This window comes from Eurosta solidaginis, chromosome 5, assembly GCF_040869045.1.
Source record: "Eurosta solidaginis isolate ZX-2024a chromosome 5, ASM4086904v1, whole genome shotgun sequence".
Lineage (NCBI taxonomy): Eukaryota > Metazoa > Arthropoda > Insecta > Diptera > Tephritidae > Eurosta > Eurosta solidaginis.
Window position 1 is genome coordinate 222546202 of NC_090323.1, and position 18808 is coordinate 222565009.

The 18808-nt window shown below is 36.2% G+C and overlaps 1 protein-coding gene and 1 long non-coding RNA gene across 14 annotated transcripts in view; one reads left to right on the forward strand and one right to left on the reverse strand.

Moving 5' to 3' along the window:
- The window catches only part of Ae2 (Anion exchanger 2), a 241479-nt gene that overhangs the window by 87369 nt on the left and 135302 nt on the right, over nucleotides 1-18808 (forward strand). For 12 of the 13 annotated variants that reach the window (XM_067788512.1, XM_067788504.1, XM_067788503.1 and 9 more), the window contains one exon: nucleotides 14022-14342. In XM_067788512.1, the coding sequence (XP_067644613.1) occupies nucleotides 14268-14342 (75 nt within the window). In that variant the 5' untranslated portion in view covers nucleotides 14022-14267. Of the gene's footprint in view, nucleotides 1-54; nucleotides 372-14021; nucleotides 14343-18808 lie in introns of those variants that run through there. The other variant, XM_067788508.1, reaches the window with a different exon arrangement.
- On the reverse strand, nucleotides 16888-18708 carry LOC137252575 (uncharacterized). Its single transcript, XR_010953616.1, has 2 exons — nucleotides 18492-18708; nucleotides 16888-17429 (listed from the first exon to the last, which is right to left on the reverse strand). It is a non-coding gene; the product is annotated as an uncharacterized lncRNA (long non-coding RNA).

The window sequence follows — 18808 nt, forward strand, 5'->3', positions numbered from 1 at the left end:
CAAATGCATTTATTAGTTCATGGGTATTGTGGTTGTTGTGTGTGTGTTTTTTTGCTTATTCGTGTCCTTGATACCCGTTTGCTTAGCTAGATAATTAATTAATAACAAATATATTCTACTTATGAATTAAAAAAGAAGAAGAAGAAGAAGGATTGAATACAATAAATAAAATGAATCGCCTACAACGATTTCTGATCATGAAATAGCAAAATATATCAATTGTGCTTAATAAATAACTATTTGACTCAGCTTACAGAGTTCACTACTTGCAGTCATATAAACCAGTTCACATAAATAATTTTTTCTTAAAAATCAATTCTTTATAAACGTTTTTTTTTTTACTGTTTGTGGGCGTATTAAACATAATTGGAGTAAGTAACTACATTCGTTATAAGAAAAACCTTATAAACTGTGATTCAAAAATATTATAAAATTAATATTCGAAGGAGACAGATGAAAATCATGGAGGTCGAAAATATAAGTACGAATAAAAGCAAAAATAAATCGTAAATAATAAGCTCCTTGTTTTTTAAAAGCCAAGCAATTACGCGCAAACATATCTGTACCACATGAAAAAAACGGGTGCCGGTGTGTATACGTAACATATTTTTCTTATACATTTCATGAAAAATTGAATGGTACGAGCCGGACCGGTGCGCAACTTGCGTAACAAATATAAAAGTATCATATCAAATATCAACAGAAATCCCTGCAATCGGGCGAATGTTAGCAACTGCCGGTAATGCAGTGTTAGTTCTAATCAAATATTCACAATAGTGCCATAGTAAAAATAGATTTCTTTGTATGCTCACAATCGTTTATTTTTAACAAATTAAATTAATAAAATATAGCTAAACAAAAGCACTACGACTAATAATGCCCACAGCTCGCTAATAGCACAAATCCCCATCTTTACAACCAAAACTTTATTTATAGATTTGAGTTCCAAATAAGAGCGAAAAAGGGAACTGTGCATGAAAACAGCAATTAGAAAAAATATATGGTATTAAGCTTGTCACGAATCTCAAAATCATAAGTTCTTAAAGTCGAAGAGATAGACCCAATAATAAATATACCGACTTGATCAGGTTTACAATCTGGTTTGACTTAGTCATGTGCGTCTGTCGGTTTGAACGCACGTTATTCTCAAAATTTTTGAGAAATCTTGATCAAGTTTTGTATATTTGGGATATATTTTGGTGTCGGATTAAGCATTTGTCGAAGCCAACCTATAGGACAACTTTGAAATATATCCCCCAATAAAATCTATATTTCAGAAAAGGGGGTTTTTTTATATCAATTATCAGATAGAAGCTTCAAAATTCATCAAATGCTGTCGTATATGACATTTCATGTTGTCTGAAAAAATTCTGGAAATCGGTCGTATAAATTGCATATTTCCCATACAACTGATTTTTGAAATAAGAAGCTTTTCGAAACTTCTACTCCATTTTATCAGCTAAAGGCTGAAAATTTCACCAAAATCCCCCGCATATGGCATATAATTTTGTCTGAAAAAATCGAAGAGCTTAATAACGCTTCGACAGCACTTTATGCATGTAAAAGAATGCTTTTGCGTACTTGGGGTATATCCCCCCTCTCTTTCATTTGATATTTACAGCGATTGTAAAGCGCATCCCATACTACGTTAACTCTTTAATTTAGCTCACAACTGAAAATTGATGCGCCTTGGCATTCGTATTTATAATCTAAAGTGAAAACACACAAGTTTCAACTCGTTTACAGGATATTAACGAAAACCCAAACAATGAACCCAGGCCGCCCCCAATCAGGGGTGGGTTCCATGTAATTTTTGCGCATTTGCCCAAAACACCTTTCTTCGTTACGCTGGTAAAAACTTACCCTGACTGGTCCACCAATAGGGTGAGATCAAAATTAAAACCGTGCAAGATTGTACAACAACATTTCAACAACCACATGAAAACTGCCAACTTTAACTACAGAAATAAAATTTTCAAATTCCGCTTTTAGATTTTGGTCTTGAATCCAAAGCCCTTTTTACCTCTCTCCCAATATTTTCTGACGAGTTTTAGCAGTTGTGAGCTTTCTTTGATGGAAGGCCAATCAAAAACAAGTAAGGAAGGTTAAGTTCGGGTGTAACCGAACATTACATACTCAGTTGAGAGCTATGGTGACAACATAAGGGAAAATAACCATATACGAAAATGAACCGAGGGAAACCCTGGAATGTGTTTGTATGACATGTGTATCAAATGAAAGGCATTAAAGAGTATTTTATGAGGGAGTGGGCCATAGTTCTATAGGTGGACGCCATGTAGGGATATCATCATAAAGGTGGATCAGGGTTGACTCTAGAATTTGTTTGCACGATATGGGTATCAAATGAAAGGTGTTAATGAGTATTTTAAAAGGGAGTGGGCCTTAGTTCTATAGGTGGACGCCTTTTCGAGATATCGCCATAAAGGTGGACCAGGGGTGACTCTAGAATCCGTTTGTACAATATGGGTATCAAACGAAAGGTGTTAATGAGTATTTTAAAAGAGAGTGGGCCTTAGTTCTATAGGTGGAAGCTGTTTCGAAATATCGTCATAGGTGGACTAGGGGTGACTCAAGAATGTGTTTGTACGATATGGGTATCAAATTAAAGGTATTAATGAGGGTTTTAAAAGGAAGTGGTGGTATTTGTATAGGTGGTCGCCTTTTCAAGATATCGCCATTAAGGTGGACCAGGGATGACTCTAGACTTTGTTTGTATGATATGGGTCTCAAATGAAAGGTGTTTATGAGTATTTTTAAAAGGGAGTGGGCCTTCGTTCTATGGGTGGTCGCTTTTTCGAGATATCGCCATAAAGGTGGACCAGGGATGACTCTAGAATGCGTTTGTACGATATGGGTATCAAATTAAAGGTATTAATGAGAGTTTAAAAGGGAGTGGTGGTAGTTGTATATGTGAAGGCCTTTTCCAGATATCGACCAAAATGTGGACCAGGGTGACCCAGAACATCATCTGTTGGAGACCGCTAATTTATTTATATATGTAATACCTGCCAAGATTTTAAGGGTTTTTTATTTCGCCCTGCAGAACTTTTTCATTTTCTTCTACTTAATATGGTAGGTGTCACAACCATTTTACAAAGTTTTTTCTAAGGTTATATTTCCCGTCAATAAACCAATCCAATTACCATGTTTCATCCCTCTTTTCGTATTTGCAATAGAATTATGGCATTTTTTTCATTTTTCGTAATTTTCGATATCGAAAAAGTGGCCGTGGTCATAGTCGGATTTCGTTCATTGTGTATACCAAGATAAAGTGAGTTCAGATAAGTACGTGAGCTAAGTTCAGTAAAGATATGTCGATTTGTGCTCAAGTTATCGTGTTAACGGCCATGCGGAAGGACAGACGGACGACTGTGTATAAAACTGGGCGTGGCTTCAACCGATTTCGCCCATTTTCACAGGAAACAGTTAGCGTCATAAAATCTATGCCCCTACCAAATTTCAAAAGGATTGGTACATTTTTGTTCGACTTATGGCATTAAAAGTATCCTAGACAAATTAAATGAAAAAGGGCGGAGCCACGCCCATTTTGAAAATTTCTTTTATTTTTGTATTTTGTTGCACCATATCATTACTGGAGTTGAATGTTGACATAATTTACTTATATACTGTAAAGATATTAAATTTTTTGTTAAAATTTTACTTTAAAAATATTTTTTTTGAAAGTGGGCGTGGTCCTTCTCCGATTTTGCTAATTTTTATCAAGCATGCATATAGTAATAGGAGTAACGTTCTTGCCAAATTTCATCATGATAACTTCAACGACTGCCAAATTACAGCTTGCAAAATTTTTAAATTACCTTCTTTTAAAGTGGGCGGTGCCACGCCCATTGTCCAATATTTTCTATTCTGCGTCAGAAGTTCAACTCACCTACCAAGTTTCATCGCTTTATCTGTCTTTGGTAATGAATTATCGCACTTTTTCGGTTTTTCGAAATTTTCGATATCGAAAAAGTGGGCGTGGTTATAGTCCGATATCATTCATTTTAAATAACGATCTGAGATGAGTGCTCAGGAATCTACATACCAAATTTCATCAAGATACGTCAAAATTTACTCAAGTTATCGTGTTAACGGACGGACGGACGGACATGGCTCAATCAAATTTTTTTTCGATCCTGATTATTTTGATATATGGAAGTCTATATCTATCTCGATTCCTTTATACCTGTACAACCAACCGTTATCCAATCAAACTTAATATACTCTGTGAGCTCTGCTCAACTGAGTATAAAGAATATATTTCACAAAATGCATAGGACAACAGTAGCCCTGAAAACAACACCGACGGCTGCACTGTGTGTCATTATGCACACTCCACCTGAAGACGTTGTGGCGAAGAACATAGCGTTAACTACTACAACGAGACTCAATGCCTCGGGTCAGTTTGCGCGCAGATCATGCAACCATAGTAATATTGCGTCATCGAATACCTAGCTCTCTACCTGCGCTTCCGTGAGTCTCTTAGAGTCAAAAACAAAGATGAATGAGGCGATATACGTGTACATCGATGATTCTGAAGTAACGAAAAGAGTGGGGTCTGCATCATACTGCGCTGGCCGGTAATAAACAGATCCCACAAGCGGCCAGATGACTGAGGTAGAAGTAGTATATGTGACTAAAACAGTAGGATCACTACAGAAAATTAAGCTAAACTGCAGTCGAGTAAATTTTTTCATGAAGGCCAAGCAAAAAATGAGGCAATAATCTTACATAGAACAACATCTAAAATTATGTTACAGTGTAAGTTATCCCTGGAAATGATCAGGATATGGAACAATATTCATCTATATTGGGACAATTCACATATAAGAATAGATGGAAATGAAAAATTGGATAGGCCTGCTAATAAGGTTACATCCCTCAAAGCTTGCTCCTTAGACGTATCTTTTATAATTGGCGAGATAAAAAGAAGACGAGTGTTGCACATGATTGACCATTAGTTTAAAAATTTGATAAAAAATAAATAAATGTATGGCGCGATAACCTCCGAAGAAGTTTTAGGCCGAGCTTCTCTTCCAATTTGTGTCGTGCTTCTTCTAATTTTTCCCACAAAATGACGGGACGGGACCTAGTTGTTTTATTCCGACTCCGAATGGCATTTGCAGAGCAGATGAGTATTCACTGAGAGCTCTTCATGGCTTGCCAAACACTGCTGAGTGGCGACCCTACCTAGAAAAGTTTTCTACCAATTGAAAACCCTTGTTTCTAAAATTTTGATGTTGCTTACCCCGGGGCGTGAACCCAGGATCTTCGATGTGGTAGGCGGAGAACGCTACCATCACACCACGACGGGCGCCATAAAAATTGGATACTTACAATAAACTCAAATATAATTTTTTCATACTATATACATGCTCGTATGTGTGGACACTTCTTATACTCAGCTGAGCAGAGCTCACAGAGTATATCAACTTTGTTTATATCAGAATAATCTGGGCGAAAAAAGAAATTCATTTAGCCATGTCCGTCCGCCCGTCCGTCCGTCCCTAAACACGATAACTTGAGTAAATTTTGAGGTATCTTGATGAAATTTGGTACGTAGGTTCCTGGGCGCTCATCTCAGATCGTTATTTAAAATGAACGCAATTGGACTACAACCACGCCCACTTTTTCGATATCGAATATTTCGAAAAACCAAAAAAGTGCGATAATTCACTATCAAAAACGAATAAAGCGATGAAACTTGGTAGGTGCGTTGACCTTACGACGCAAAATGGAATTTTGGACAATGGGCGTGGCACCGCCCAGTTTTAAAAGAAGGTAATTTAAAAGTTTTGCAAGCTGTAATTTGGCAGTCGTTGAAGATATCGTGATGAAATTCGGCAGGAGCGTTACTCCTATTACTATGTGTCTGCTAAGTAAAAATTAGCAAAATCGGATGACGAACTTACTTACTTACTTACGGTTATGGCCGTCCAACAAGGTGCGCCAGTCGCTCCTTCGGTCCGCCAACCGGCGCCAATTGGTCAGACTAAGGGAGTTTAAATCGTTTTCCACCTGGTCCTTCCAACGGAGTGGGAGCCGCCCTCTACCTCTGCTTCCATAGGCGGGTTCCGATAGAAACACTTTCTTGGCCGGAGCATCATCTTTCATTCGCATAACATGGCCTAGCCAGCGCAGCCGCTGCGTTTTAATTCGCTGGACTATGTTGATGTCTGCGTATAGCTCGTACAGCTCATCATTAAATCTTCTTCGGTACTAGTCATCGCCAACGCGTAGAGGTCCATAAATCTTTCGAAGAACTTTTCTCTCGAACACTCCCAAAGCCGCTTCATCTGCTGTTGTTATGGTCCATGCTTCTGCCCCATATAGCTTCACGGGTACGATAAGTGACTTGTAGAGTATGATTTTTGTTCGCCGAGAGAGGACTTTACTTTTCAATTGCCTACCTTGTCCAAAGTAGCATTTATTGGCAAGATTGATTCTTCGCTGGATTTCATTGCTGATGTTGTTGCTAGTGTTGATGCTGGTTCCCAAATAAACGAAGTCTTTTACTATTTCGAAATTATGGCTGCCAACAGTAGCGTGGTTGCCAATGCGCGTATGCGCTGACTCTTTGCTGGATGACAGCAGGTACTTCGTTTTGTCCTCATTCACCATCAAACCCATCTTTACCGCTTCTTTTCCAGTTTGGAGTAAGCAGAACTAACGGCGCGGGTGTTTAGGCCGATGGTATCAATGTCATCAGCATGTTTTTTCCAAGATTTGGCGCATTGTGAAAATCTGGTCGATGGTAGATTGAGCAGGTCTGAAGCCGCACTGATAAGGTCCAATCGGCTGTCTCACGGTGGGCTTCAATATTTCGCATAATACACTTGAAAGGACCTTATATGCGATATTGAGAAGGCTGATTCCACGATAGTTGGTGCATTTTGCAGTATCCCCCTTCTTGTGGACTGGGCAAAGAACACTTTGATTCCAACCGTCGGGTATGCACTCTTCCGCCCATATTTTGCTAAGAAGCTGGTTCATGCGCCTTACCAACTCCTCGCCGCCGTACTTGAATAGCTCCGCAGGCAATCCATCCGCGCCCACGGCCTTGTTGTTTTTCAATCTGGTTATTGCTATTCTAACTTCGTCAAAAGCAGGCGGGGGGACATATATTCCATCGTCATCGATTGCAGGATCGGGTTCTTCATCCCAGCACGGTGAATTGCTGCCTCCATTTAGAAGAACAGAGAAGTGTTCCCTCCATAATCTAAGCACTCTCTGGACATCAGTTACAAGGTCGCCGTTTTCATTCCTACAGGAGTGTTTGCCCGGTCTTAGAACCTTCCGTCTGTCGCCGTATTTTTTGGTAAAATTTTCGGGCGTTATTCCTGATGGCTAGCAGCTCAAGCTCCTCGCACTCACGCCTTTCTGCTTCTGTTTTTTTCTTCCTGAAAAGGCGTCTCGCTTCCTTTTTCAACTCACGATAGCGATCACACACTCCTCTTGTCGCGCTCGCTTTTAAAGTAGCCCTGTAGGCAGCGTCTTTTCTTTCAGTTGCAATGCGGTATTCTTCATCGTACCAGTTGTTTTTTCGTGGTCGCCGGTAATCAATTATATCCTCGGCGGCAGTACGAGGTGCTTTGGAAATATGCTCCCACTGCTCCTGTATTCCTTCAGGATGAGTTGTGCTCTCAGAGAGCAGGTGTGAGAGTCGAGTTGCGAAATCATTGGCAGTCTGTTGTGATTGAAGCTTTTCGACGTCTAGCTTTCCTTGTGTTTTTTGTTCCTTGGTTTTAGCCGCGTTGAGGCGGGTGCGTATTTTGGCCCGAGTCGATGTTAGTTCCTCGGATCGTGCACACATCTAAAACACTGCAGGCATGCCGTCTGTCTATCACAACGTGATCGATCTGTTTGCGAGTATTTCGATCAGGAGACAGCCATGTAGCTTGATGTATCTTTTTATTCATGAACCTCGTGCTGGATATGACCATGTTTCGAGCACCGGCAAAGTCAATCAGCCTCAGTCCGTTAGGAGAAGTTTCATTGTGTAGGCTGAACTTTCCGACTGTAGGGCCAAAAACACCTTCTTTGCCCACCCTGGCGTTAAAGTCACCAAGCACGACTTTTATATCGTGACGGGGGCAGCGCTCGTATGTGCGTTCTAATTGTTCATAAAAAGTGTCTTTCACCTCATCGTCTTTCTCTTTTGTCGGCGAGTGGGCGCAGATGATTGATATATTAAAAAATTTTGTTTTTATTCGAATAGCGGCGAGACGTTCGTCCACAGGTGTGAACGCCAGAACTTGGCGACAAAGTGTCTCTCCCATCACGAATCCGATTCCAAAAATGCGACTACTATCAGTCTCAGATTGGGTGACACATTTTCTAGACTGCTGCAGAACCCACTGTGCTGCCTCACATGTGGAAAGTTGCTCAAAATCATTTTCGCTGTGGTCACTCTCACTTTTAGTTTCATGGTCCATTTCGTCGTCACTTTCATTAAATGAAGAATCTGTTTCAACTTCATTTGGTTAGTAGTCGCCTGATGAATATGCAGAAAAATCTGACATACTTTCAATTATGCTTTCTAGATCCTTTTAGCTCAACGACCTCTTATTCATATTCGTCCTGGATTGAAAGAGAGTTTGTCAACATACCTGCCAAGAGGGTTAATTCGTCTAGAATAATTTTAATGACATAAGTCGAACAAAAATTTACCAATCCTTGTGAAATTTGGTAGGGGCATAGATTCAATGACGATAACTGTTTTCTGTGAAAATATGCGAAATCGGTTGAAGCCATGCCCAGTTTTTATACACAGTCGACCGTCTGTCCTTCCGCTCGGCCGTTAACACGATAACTTGAGCAAAAATCGATATATCTTTACTAAACTCAGTTCACGTACTTATCTGAACTCACTTTGTATTGGTGTAAAAAATGGCCGAAATCCGACCATGACCACGCCCACTTTTTTTCTTTCAATTCTATACCAAATACGAAAAAAGAGATGAAACATGGTAATTGGATTGGTTTATTGACGCAAAATGTAACTTTAGAAAAAAACTTTGTAAAATGGGTGTGACACCTACCATATTAAGTAGAAGAAAATGAAAAAGTTCTGCAGGGCGAAATCAAAAACCCTTGGAATCTTGGCAGGAATACTGTTCGTGGTATTACATATATAAATAAATTAGCGGTACCCGACAGATGATGTTCTGGGTCACCCTGGTCCACATTTTGGTCGATATCTCGAAGAGGCGTCCACGTATAGAACTAAGGCCCACTCCCTTTTAAAATACCCATTAACACCTTTCATTTGATACCCATATCGTACAAACGCATTCTAGACACCCCTGGTCCACCTTTATGGCGATATCTCGAAGAGGCATCCACCTATAGCACTACGGCCCACGCCCTTTTAAAATAATCGTAACACCTTTCGTTTGATACCAATATCGTACAAACACATTCTAGAGTTACCACTGATCCACCTTTATGGCGATATGGCGTCCACCTATAGAACTATGGCCCATTCCCCTTTAAAATACTCTTTAATACCTTCCATTTGAAATCTATGTCATACAAACACATTCCAGGGTTTCCCTAGGTTCATTTTGCTAAATGCTGGTTTTCCCTTATTTTGTCTCCAAAGCTCTCAGCTGAGTATGTAATGTTCGGTTACATCCGAAATTAGCCTTCCTTACCTAAATTGAGTAACGCGCTTTGTGTTTGTTGTTGCTTTTTGTTCTCTATTTAAAGCGTTGTATTGAATGTTGTCATAAGCTTAATTAAACAATCATAAATACATAAAAATGCATTCAAAAACTCGTAAAACACTAAACAACTCAACGTTCTTGAATGTCGTAATTTTCAGTTATTGTCATGAGACAGTCAATTTCGAGAATTGTCAAGTGAATGTTTTGTAAAAATATAGTAAAAAAGGTGAAATAATTGTTATACAAAGTGCTTATAAATAAAATGAAATATGCACCTCAGTTACAAGTTATGCATTTCCAGCTAGAGCAGATCAATATGATGAATTTAGTTAATTAAGTTGATAATAATGATAGCGTGCAAATAAGTCGCGTGATGCTTAAACTATAACAAACTTACTGACCAATGTCAAATTGTTGGAAGAGTTTGTCTATATGGACATAATTTTCAAAATTTTGTTGTGTACATAAATATTCAATAGGGTAAAACTAAAAAGTACCTTTATTCTGATGCTAGCTTTGTTTTTGGCTTTGTCAATCGGAGAATAAGAACAAGGGTAAGCAATTTCCCAAATTTTTGCGAACTATAAATAGGCAAAGAGCTCGCATTGGAAAATTGATTTTGGCAACTGCGCTATCATCTTGACGTGGTCTGTGGCACAGTGTGACTTGCCGCTATAGTAAGTGGCCAAAAACAGAAATTCTTTCAGAATAAATAAAATTTTGGACAAAGGCTTTCTGGAAGATAAATATGAAAAATTTTAAATTTAAACTAAATCCGATAAAGGACATGCTCACCTTATTATTTCTGCAAAATTGCAAAGTGGTACTAATGGATTCTAATTTACGCCTTGAAAAACTATTATAATAAACTTTAATAATAATAATATAATAAAATTGTTTTTATGTACAGGCCCCTTTTTCGCTCTTATTTGGAATCCAAATCTATAAATAAAGTTTTGGTTGTAAAGATGGGGATTTGTGCTATTAGCGAGCTGTGGGCATTATTAGTCGTAGTGCTTTGGTTTAGCTATATTTTATTAAAATAATTTGTTAAAAATAAAAGATTGTGAGCACACAAAGAAATCTATTTGTACTATGGCACTATTGCGAATATTCGATTAGAACTAACACTGCATTACCGGCAGTTGATAACATCCGCCAACTGGCAGCGCAAGTGCATGTAAGCTTATTGATGCTTGATTGATAGAACAGCTGATTTCTGTTGATATTTGATATGAAACTTTTATATTTGTTGCGCAAGATGCGCACGGGTCCGGATCGTAATATTTAAAATTATATTTGGTTGCATGACCCTTATTCTTTAGAGTTGCAGTACAGTGACGTGGCATTGAGTCAACAGGATTTTGGCATCCTTCAAATGAAATCGATACCCATGCGCTTTTCCAGATTCCCGTAGTTGCATATTTGATATTGGTTTGCGTTATCCTGCTGTCTCCTTGACATCAACCCAAAAATTTTCAATGGGTTTTATGTATGGTGACTGTGGCGGCCATTCCATGAAGTTGATCTGGCATTTGGTCTCTGGTATATGGCAGCAAGATGTCCTTCAATATATCAACATATAAAGCGCCAGTCACAATTTCCCTAACCCAATGGGTCTCACGCCTAGCCAAGAAAAGTATGCCCAGACGACTATACTGGAATTTAAAATTTTTGTTGTATACTTTGCATGTTATTCGGTGGCCGTCCTACATATTGGCGTGATCCCTATTCACATACCGACAACCTTCGTCCTCGTGCGACCATAAAATGTGGCGACATTTGCCTGAAGGCGAAATCAAATGCTCTTTAGCAATTTGCAATCTCTTTGGTACATGCGGTTTAGTCAACAACGGTACTTTTCTTGGACTATGGATACCTAGGTAGTGCTCATACAAACGTCAACGAGGAGTCTCATTGCCTGAAGACACTCATGGAAACTGCTACAAATGGAAACTGCTTTGAGTATCTGACGTCCGACTTAATTTCTCTTTCGGACATTGCTGGGTTTCTTCAACGCCTTTTGCCACTTGGTGGCATTACGTACCATTATTGGTGAGTGACGAATGATATCTCGCACTTCTACATAAGCTATCAGCAATCAATTGGGTAATTCATCTTTCTCGACATTAATCAATAGGGAGTAGTAAACTTTTGGCCGGCCATTAGTTAAAGAATGACAATTAAATAAACCACTAAATCGGTCTTAGGTAATGAACTATAATATTTTTTAAATTTTTCGAAACTTCGCTATGGACTTTTTTTTATGAGGGCGTGGTCGATAAAGTTAAACATTTAAGATGGCTGCCTATGCCAAAGAGTGATTTTGGGCCGTTTACTTTTATCATGGGTTCTTCTTTGTTTGAGAGTGTATACTTATCCAAAAACTCTAATAAGGTGTTTCCATAATGTTCCTATGGAATTTCGAAAATAGCAATAGGGGCGTCTACAGAAATAATTAAAAATATTTTTTTTCGGACTCAGTCCAATATGCATTGAAAGTTCTTATTTTGAATTAGTTTTATTGGCCTTAATTGATGGGTTTAATACGCAGTAACTAGACTAACAAAATTGTAGACATATATTTCGTTAAAATAGAAGATATAACTATGTCATAGATGCCCATAGGAGCTATGTAGAGCGTCGGACATTTATTCTGTGTTCACCTACATGTCGGGTGAGCGCAGAGACTATGGTTCAGCAGAGCGTAATTTGTATGCTCAAGTTTCTCTCATACACATATACTATTGCAAAAAGAGTTGCGATTGTGTTTTACGCTGTATGAGAGACAATACATAATACTCTCCGGAAAAAAATTATCAAAAAACAAAAGAAATTTTGAGACTACTACAACTTGTACTTTGTAAGACTGAGATGGATTGGACAGCTAGTAAAATAGAAGACATAACTATGTCATAGATGCCCATAGGAGCTATGTAGAGCGTCGGACATTTATTCTGCGTTCACCTACATGTCGGGTGAGCGCAGAGACTATGGTTCAGCAGAGCGTAATTTGTATGCTCAAGTTTCTTTCATACACATATACTATTACAAAAAGAGTTGCGATTGTGTTTTACGCTGTATGAGAGACAATACAAAATACTCTCCGGAAAAAAATTATCAAAAAACAAAAGAAATTTTGAGACTACTACAACTTGTACTTTGTAAGACTAAGATGGATTGGACAGCTAGTACTACTGTACTGAACTACTGTACTTGCTGTCATCCGAGAAATAATTGGCGCATTTCCGCCTTGGCAACCACATCACTGTTGACGGATATAATTTGAAGACTATGAAGGATTTCATCAATTTGAGAACCAGCATTTACAGCAAGAACAATGTCTGCTTGGAAATCAAACGAAAAATAACTCTTGCCAGCAATTGCTGCTTTGATCCCTTTGAAAAGAAAAGTTCTTTCTCGACGAACGAAAATGATGCTGCATAAGTCGGTCATCATAGCTATACTGATTTATGGCTCGGTGCTGTCGAGATAAGATGAGATGGCTCTTGGAGTGTTCGATAGAAAACATCTCAGCATAAATAGTAGTACTGTCCTTGATGCTGACGGCGGTTACAGAAAGTGGTATAATGATGGGCTGCGTGAGCTGTACGATGATATGGCTATAGTGCAGTGAATAAAAATCGAAAAGCTTTGTTGGCTAGGTCATGCGAATGCGCGAAGACACTCCGGCCAATATAGTATTTCAGTCGATATTGCAGTTTGGTAGCAGAGAAAGGGGCAAGCACTGTAAAGTTTCTTAAATTTCGAAAAACGTTTTTTTTTGTGCTATATCACAAGCCTATAAACTTCAAATAAGTTTTATAGCCAAAAACAGGCCTAAAATTTCAAGACGGCACGCAAACTTTTGGGATATTCGAACTGAAAAGTAAAATCAGATACATTTGAGGTCACTCCACTTCTACAATTTTTATTTGAGATCACTATTATTGCTGTAAGAACCACTTCATAATCAAGTTTTTAGAAAATATTTTTTTGATTCTTGGAAATCGTATGTTGAATTTACTGAGTCGAAAACCATAAAGAAATCTATATAAATCGGGTGTCCCAGGATTGAACTTTCGCATCCCAGAATTACCGGGAGGCAAAGAATATAGAAAATCGTCATCCCTAATTCTCGCACTATTTGCATAAGTAAAATTAAATATTTAAAAGAAATTGTATTTGTAAACAATAAATGTAGATGTTACAATAACCGTCATGGATAAACAATAATTGGTGCGGCTCCGAATTACTTTAATTATCAATATAAACAAATTTGTTGTTTGCTTAACAATCAACTAATATACATTAATATTTCTTTCATTGCAGTTGTGCCTTTGAAGGATAATATAAAAGCCCGAATGCCGAGATTGTTCAAAGACGAGTTTTGGAAGTTTGCCGTGGTACCATAAATTGTAAAACAAGATTCAAATTGGAAAGCAAAAAAAAAAACGTAGATATAGGATACAAAAAATAAATCTCGTTTGATTTTTTTTTGTTCGATACTTTTGTTGTTGTGATTTTCTATAATTATAAATTATTTGCAACCGTGGCTTGAAATTATTAGGCAACAAGATGAGTTTCAGCGGAGCCAGCGGACCACGTGATAATGTGCGAAAATTATCATTTCTTGGTTTCAATACGAAAAAGGTAAGTGCAAAAAAAATACAAACATACATAGATAAGTATTTAGAACTTGTGCAATGCTAAGTATATAGCTATATGTATGTCTATTTGTTTAATTTTTATACTCAGTTGTGGAATACGAAATTTGTTGCCTAACAATAATTAGAACCCACACAAGCAAATAAAGGTAGATATGGTTTTCTATGCCTTGATTTATGGGAATGTTATCGATGGGAGCACTGGTTATAGCGCGACTGCCGGGGCAACGAATTGTTTAACCACTTATATCGAATCCCACTTGAATGCAAAGTAAAGCAGGTGATTGAAAGTGGGGTTTTCACACCGCACTTATATGTTTCAATCAGAGCTTCGATAGCTTCGGAAATAAATTTTCAGTCGCATGTATGGTGAAGAAGTTAACGCTGTCTTCTCATTTTTGTTGTTGTTGTAGAATTGCTTCGTCCCATCCGATATATGTGATCACTCAAAAGTTGTTATCAATATGTGCTACCAGAAATCTGAGGAAACTTGCAGTTTCAATAGGGTTGAACCAAATATATAAGGGTGTTAGAGTCTTTGGTTCCACAGCGTAATTGAAAATATGGCTGGTGTTGTGTGGGGACATGTTAAAAGAAAGGCGTAAGTGGGTGTTTCAGGGTTTATTCTGATCTAGATCGAAGTAAAGCTAGAGTGACGCTCGTTTCCCTGGGGAGCGTGCTTTACTCAACTGCGAGTTCATGAAAGAAATGAATGAAATAAAAGGAAATAAAATAAAATGAAACAATAAATAACTAAATTATAAAAAATTTTAAAAATTAATCAAATAAAAAAGTAAAATAAAATAAAATAAAATAAACTAAACAAAAAAATACAAAAATGAATATTAAAAAAAAAAGAAAAAAAATAAACGAAAATAAAATACATTAACAAAATAAAGTAAAATAAAATAAAATAAAATCACAAATGAATAAAGTGAAATAAAATTAAATAAAAAAATAAATTAAAATGAGATAAAATAAAATAAAATAGAAGAAATTAATGAAATAAAATTATATTAAATAAAATAAAATTAAACAAGATAAATATAAATTTATAAAAATTTAGTAATGAATTAAATAATAAAGTAAAATAAAATAAATTAAACTAAAAAAAAAAATTTAAATATATTAAATTTATAGAAATAAAATGTAAAATAAAGTAAAATAAATTAATTGTTTAAAAAAATTAAATTACCTTAAAATAAAATGAAATGAAATAATATATAATAACATAAAATAAAAATATTTTAATTAAATAAAGTAAAGTAAAATAATGTGTATTGTAAAATAAAATAAAATCAAACAAAATAAAATTAAATTAAACCAGTTATGACGGTTGACTGTAAAATTTTCTTTCTTTCAATTTAATTTAATAATTTTTTTCAATAAAGGAGAAATACAAAATAAAAATAATTATCGCAAAAAACCAATGAACCAACGATCAAAATTACATTAGTTTATATTCGTCTTGATCGAGAAGTTATCCGTTTGCTATTCAAAAGTTTTGGATTTATCATCGAAAAATGATCGATATGTTATAAATATGTTATCGTGTTTTTGTCGGATTTTTATCAGTTGCTTATCGGAGTATTATCGCATAGTTATCGATTTTTTATCAAAAACTTAGCGACTACTTGCTAAAAGCCTATCGATTTGTTATAAACAAATAAAGATGTCTAAGTTCGGGTGTAACCGAACATTATATACTCAGCGTGATTTTGATATATGGAAGTCTATATCTATCTCGATTCCTTTATACCTGTACAACCAACCGTTATCCAATCAAGGTTAATATACTCTGTGTGCAAAGCACGCTGAGTATAAAAAGATATACTTTTTTTCCGGAAACTTATAATTTTTTTGCTGGAGTGTTATGGAAAAGTTATCGACTTTTGTCGTACTATTACCAATTTGTTATCGACTTGATAACCATGGCTCATCGGTCTGTTATGGAACTGATAGCTTTAAAAATTCAATAAAAAATCAATGACAAATGTGTAACACTTCGATACAAACCTGTAAGAGATCAATAAAAAAACGATGACATGCTGTTACCAAATCGATAGCAAGCTGATACTAAATCGAACACTCAAAGATAATAATTGGCTATCAATAATAAGCTGATAATAAAACACAAGACTTTCGGTATCGGTTGTTGTCGATAATAAACCGAAAACTATTTATTTCTGGTAATGTTACCTCTTCAACTTTAACCTTTGCGCAAGCTCTAGTTAACATAAAAACTTTACATTTCAGACGCACTCCCTTATGTTTACGCATCGAACTTCACGAGTATTTGGTATTCACGCCTTTCTTGTTTTATCAAGCATTTTTTTCTGTGTATTACATATATAGTATTAAACATGTTTGACGTCATTTAGCTTTCTTTTTATTTCATATAGAAGCTTTTGCTGCTGCAATTGAGGTAAAAGCTTTACACGCTGTTGCTGTTAACAGAAAACCTTTTATATAAACATATTTAATTTATCTGCTTAATGCTCTCCTAGCAAAGCTATTTCCATGCTCTCATAAACAAATATTCAGAGCAACAATTTTAGAGAGAGATATCTTTGCAGCCTTTGTTGCATTTTTTGCATGCAACCAAACACAGACATAGAGATAGGGGCACGCTTATATTCTTTCTAGAAGATGAGCGCCAAAACTTGTGCTACACGTTGCCTGCATTTATATGTTAAAGTTTGTGCAATACATACTTATATACCTATATTAAATAGAATATAATATAGAATATAATATACACACAGTAAAGTCATTTTCACATAGTAATTCTTTAAGAAATAAAAAAAAATATTGTAATGATTCAATTACTGGTTATATTAAAACGAAATCAGTTGACATGTTGCAACACAACACTTAGGTGTACGTTGTAGGCCATTAAGTTCTGTATGCTGACTGTATGTGTATCTTTAAACGACAAGTTCTCCACATTTGTCAAAAGTAAAATTTTTTGGGTTTTGAAAATATATATCGTATAATGTTTCAGGAACACACCATTAATCGAAAAAATCCTATTCCTGAACTTACTAGAAACGAAGTCATATAAAGCGTGAGTCTATTGAGTGGAAGAGAATAATTTCAAAATCCTAGATGAAAAAATAAAAATAACAAGTAGGGGTGTCTAAGTTCGGGTGTAACCAAACATTATATACTCAGCGTCACCTTCAATTGCACATTTCATTTCAGATAAATTACTTTTCACCGCCCGTTAAAAAAAATGTCTCCCCATTTCCTCTTACAATAAAACTTGATAAGTAAAACATCATTGATTCCAAACTAATTTTAGCTAAGTTATTGCTTATTATTCTAGTATACGACCATTCTAAACTAGTTTTATATCTAAGTTGCCGTGGTCTTTAACCGATCCCGTCCAATTTTACTAAAAATATTTTCTACTATAGGGAAAATTTGTGTACCAAATTTTAGTACGATCCGTTAATTTTTCTTCGAGTTATGGCTTCCGAAACATAGAAAATTGCTTGGTCATAAAAAGGGCGGTGCCACACCCATTTTAAAAAATTTTAGTGTTTTCCCATTTAATGTTATAATTCAATCTAAAAAGTAAAATTCTATTGATACAAAGCTCCTTTTAGCTAAGATATAGCTTATTTTATTCGTCTGCGACCCTTTTAAAAATCTTTTATATGAAAGTGGGCGTGGTCCTTGACCGATTTTTTTAAATTTTTATCAAGAGTTTCAATATCAGTCCACACGTCAAATTTCAACATTCTATTATTTACTAAATAATCAGGTTTTTTGTGCTTTCTAAAATGTTATATATAAAAAAGTGGGCGTGGTTATCATCCGATTTCGCTCATTTTCCATATTACTCTATTCTGGGCACAGATAAGCTTGCGTACCAAATTTGGTGAAGATATCTCAATATTTACTCAAGCTATCGTGTTAACGTTCAGACGGACGGACGGACGGACATGGCTCCATCAAATTTTTTTTCGACGCTGATGCTTTTGATATATGGAAGTCTATATCTATCTCGATTCTTTTATACCTGTACAACCAACCGTTATCCAATCAAAGTTAATATACTCTGTGTGCAAAGCACGCTGAATATAAAAATACACATACTAAAATTCTTGAAACTTGAAGCTATATATACCATCATTCCAATCCATCATCCTACCAATTTGTGTAATTAAGTATTATACCATAACTGGTATCGTCGTTTACAGGTATTGTTCCAGATCGCCGCTCAGCAGAGGTTTGATAAGAAGTTGAATGGTATTGTTGACATGATTAAGTTAGTCTGCCTTAGCAATCGCCATTCGTTGTCGACGTTAAATTCTTTTGAAACCTACGAGAACACAACTTTTAAAAAGCAGACTACAAACTGAAATAGAAGATCGACCTTAAAATTTCGTGTATATAAATGCATACCTAATTTGATTCATCTCATAACAAAGTTTTACGTAAGTG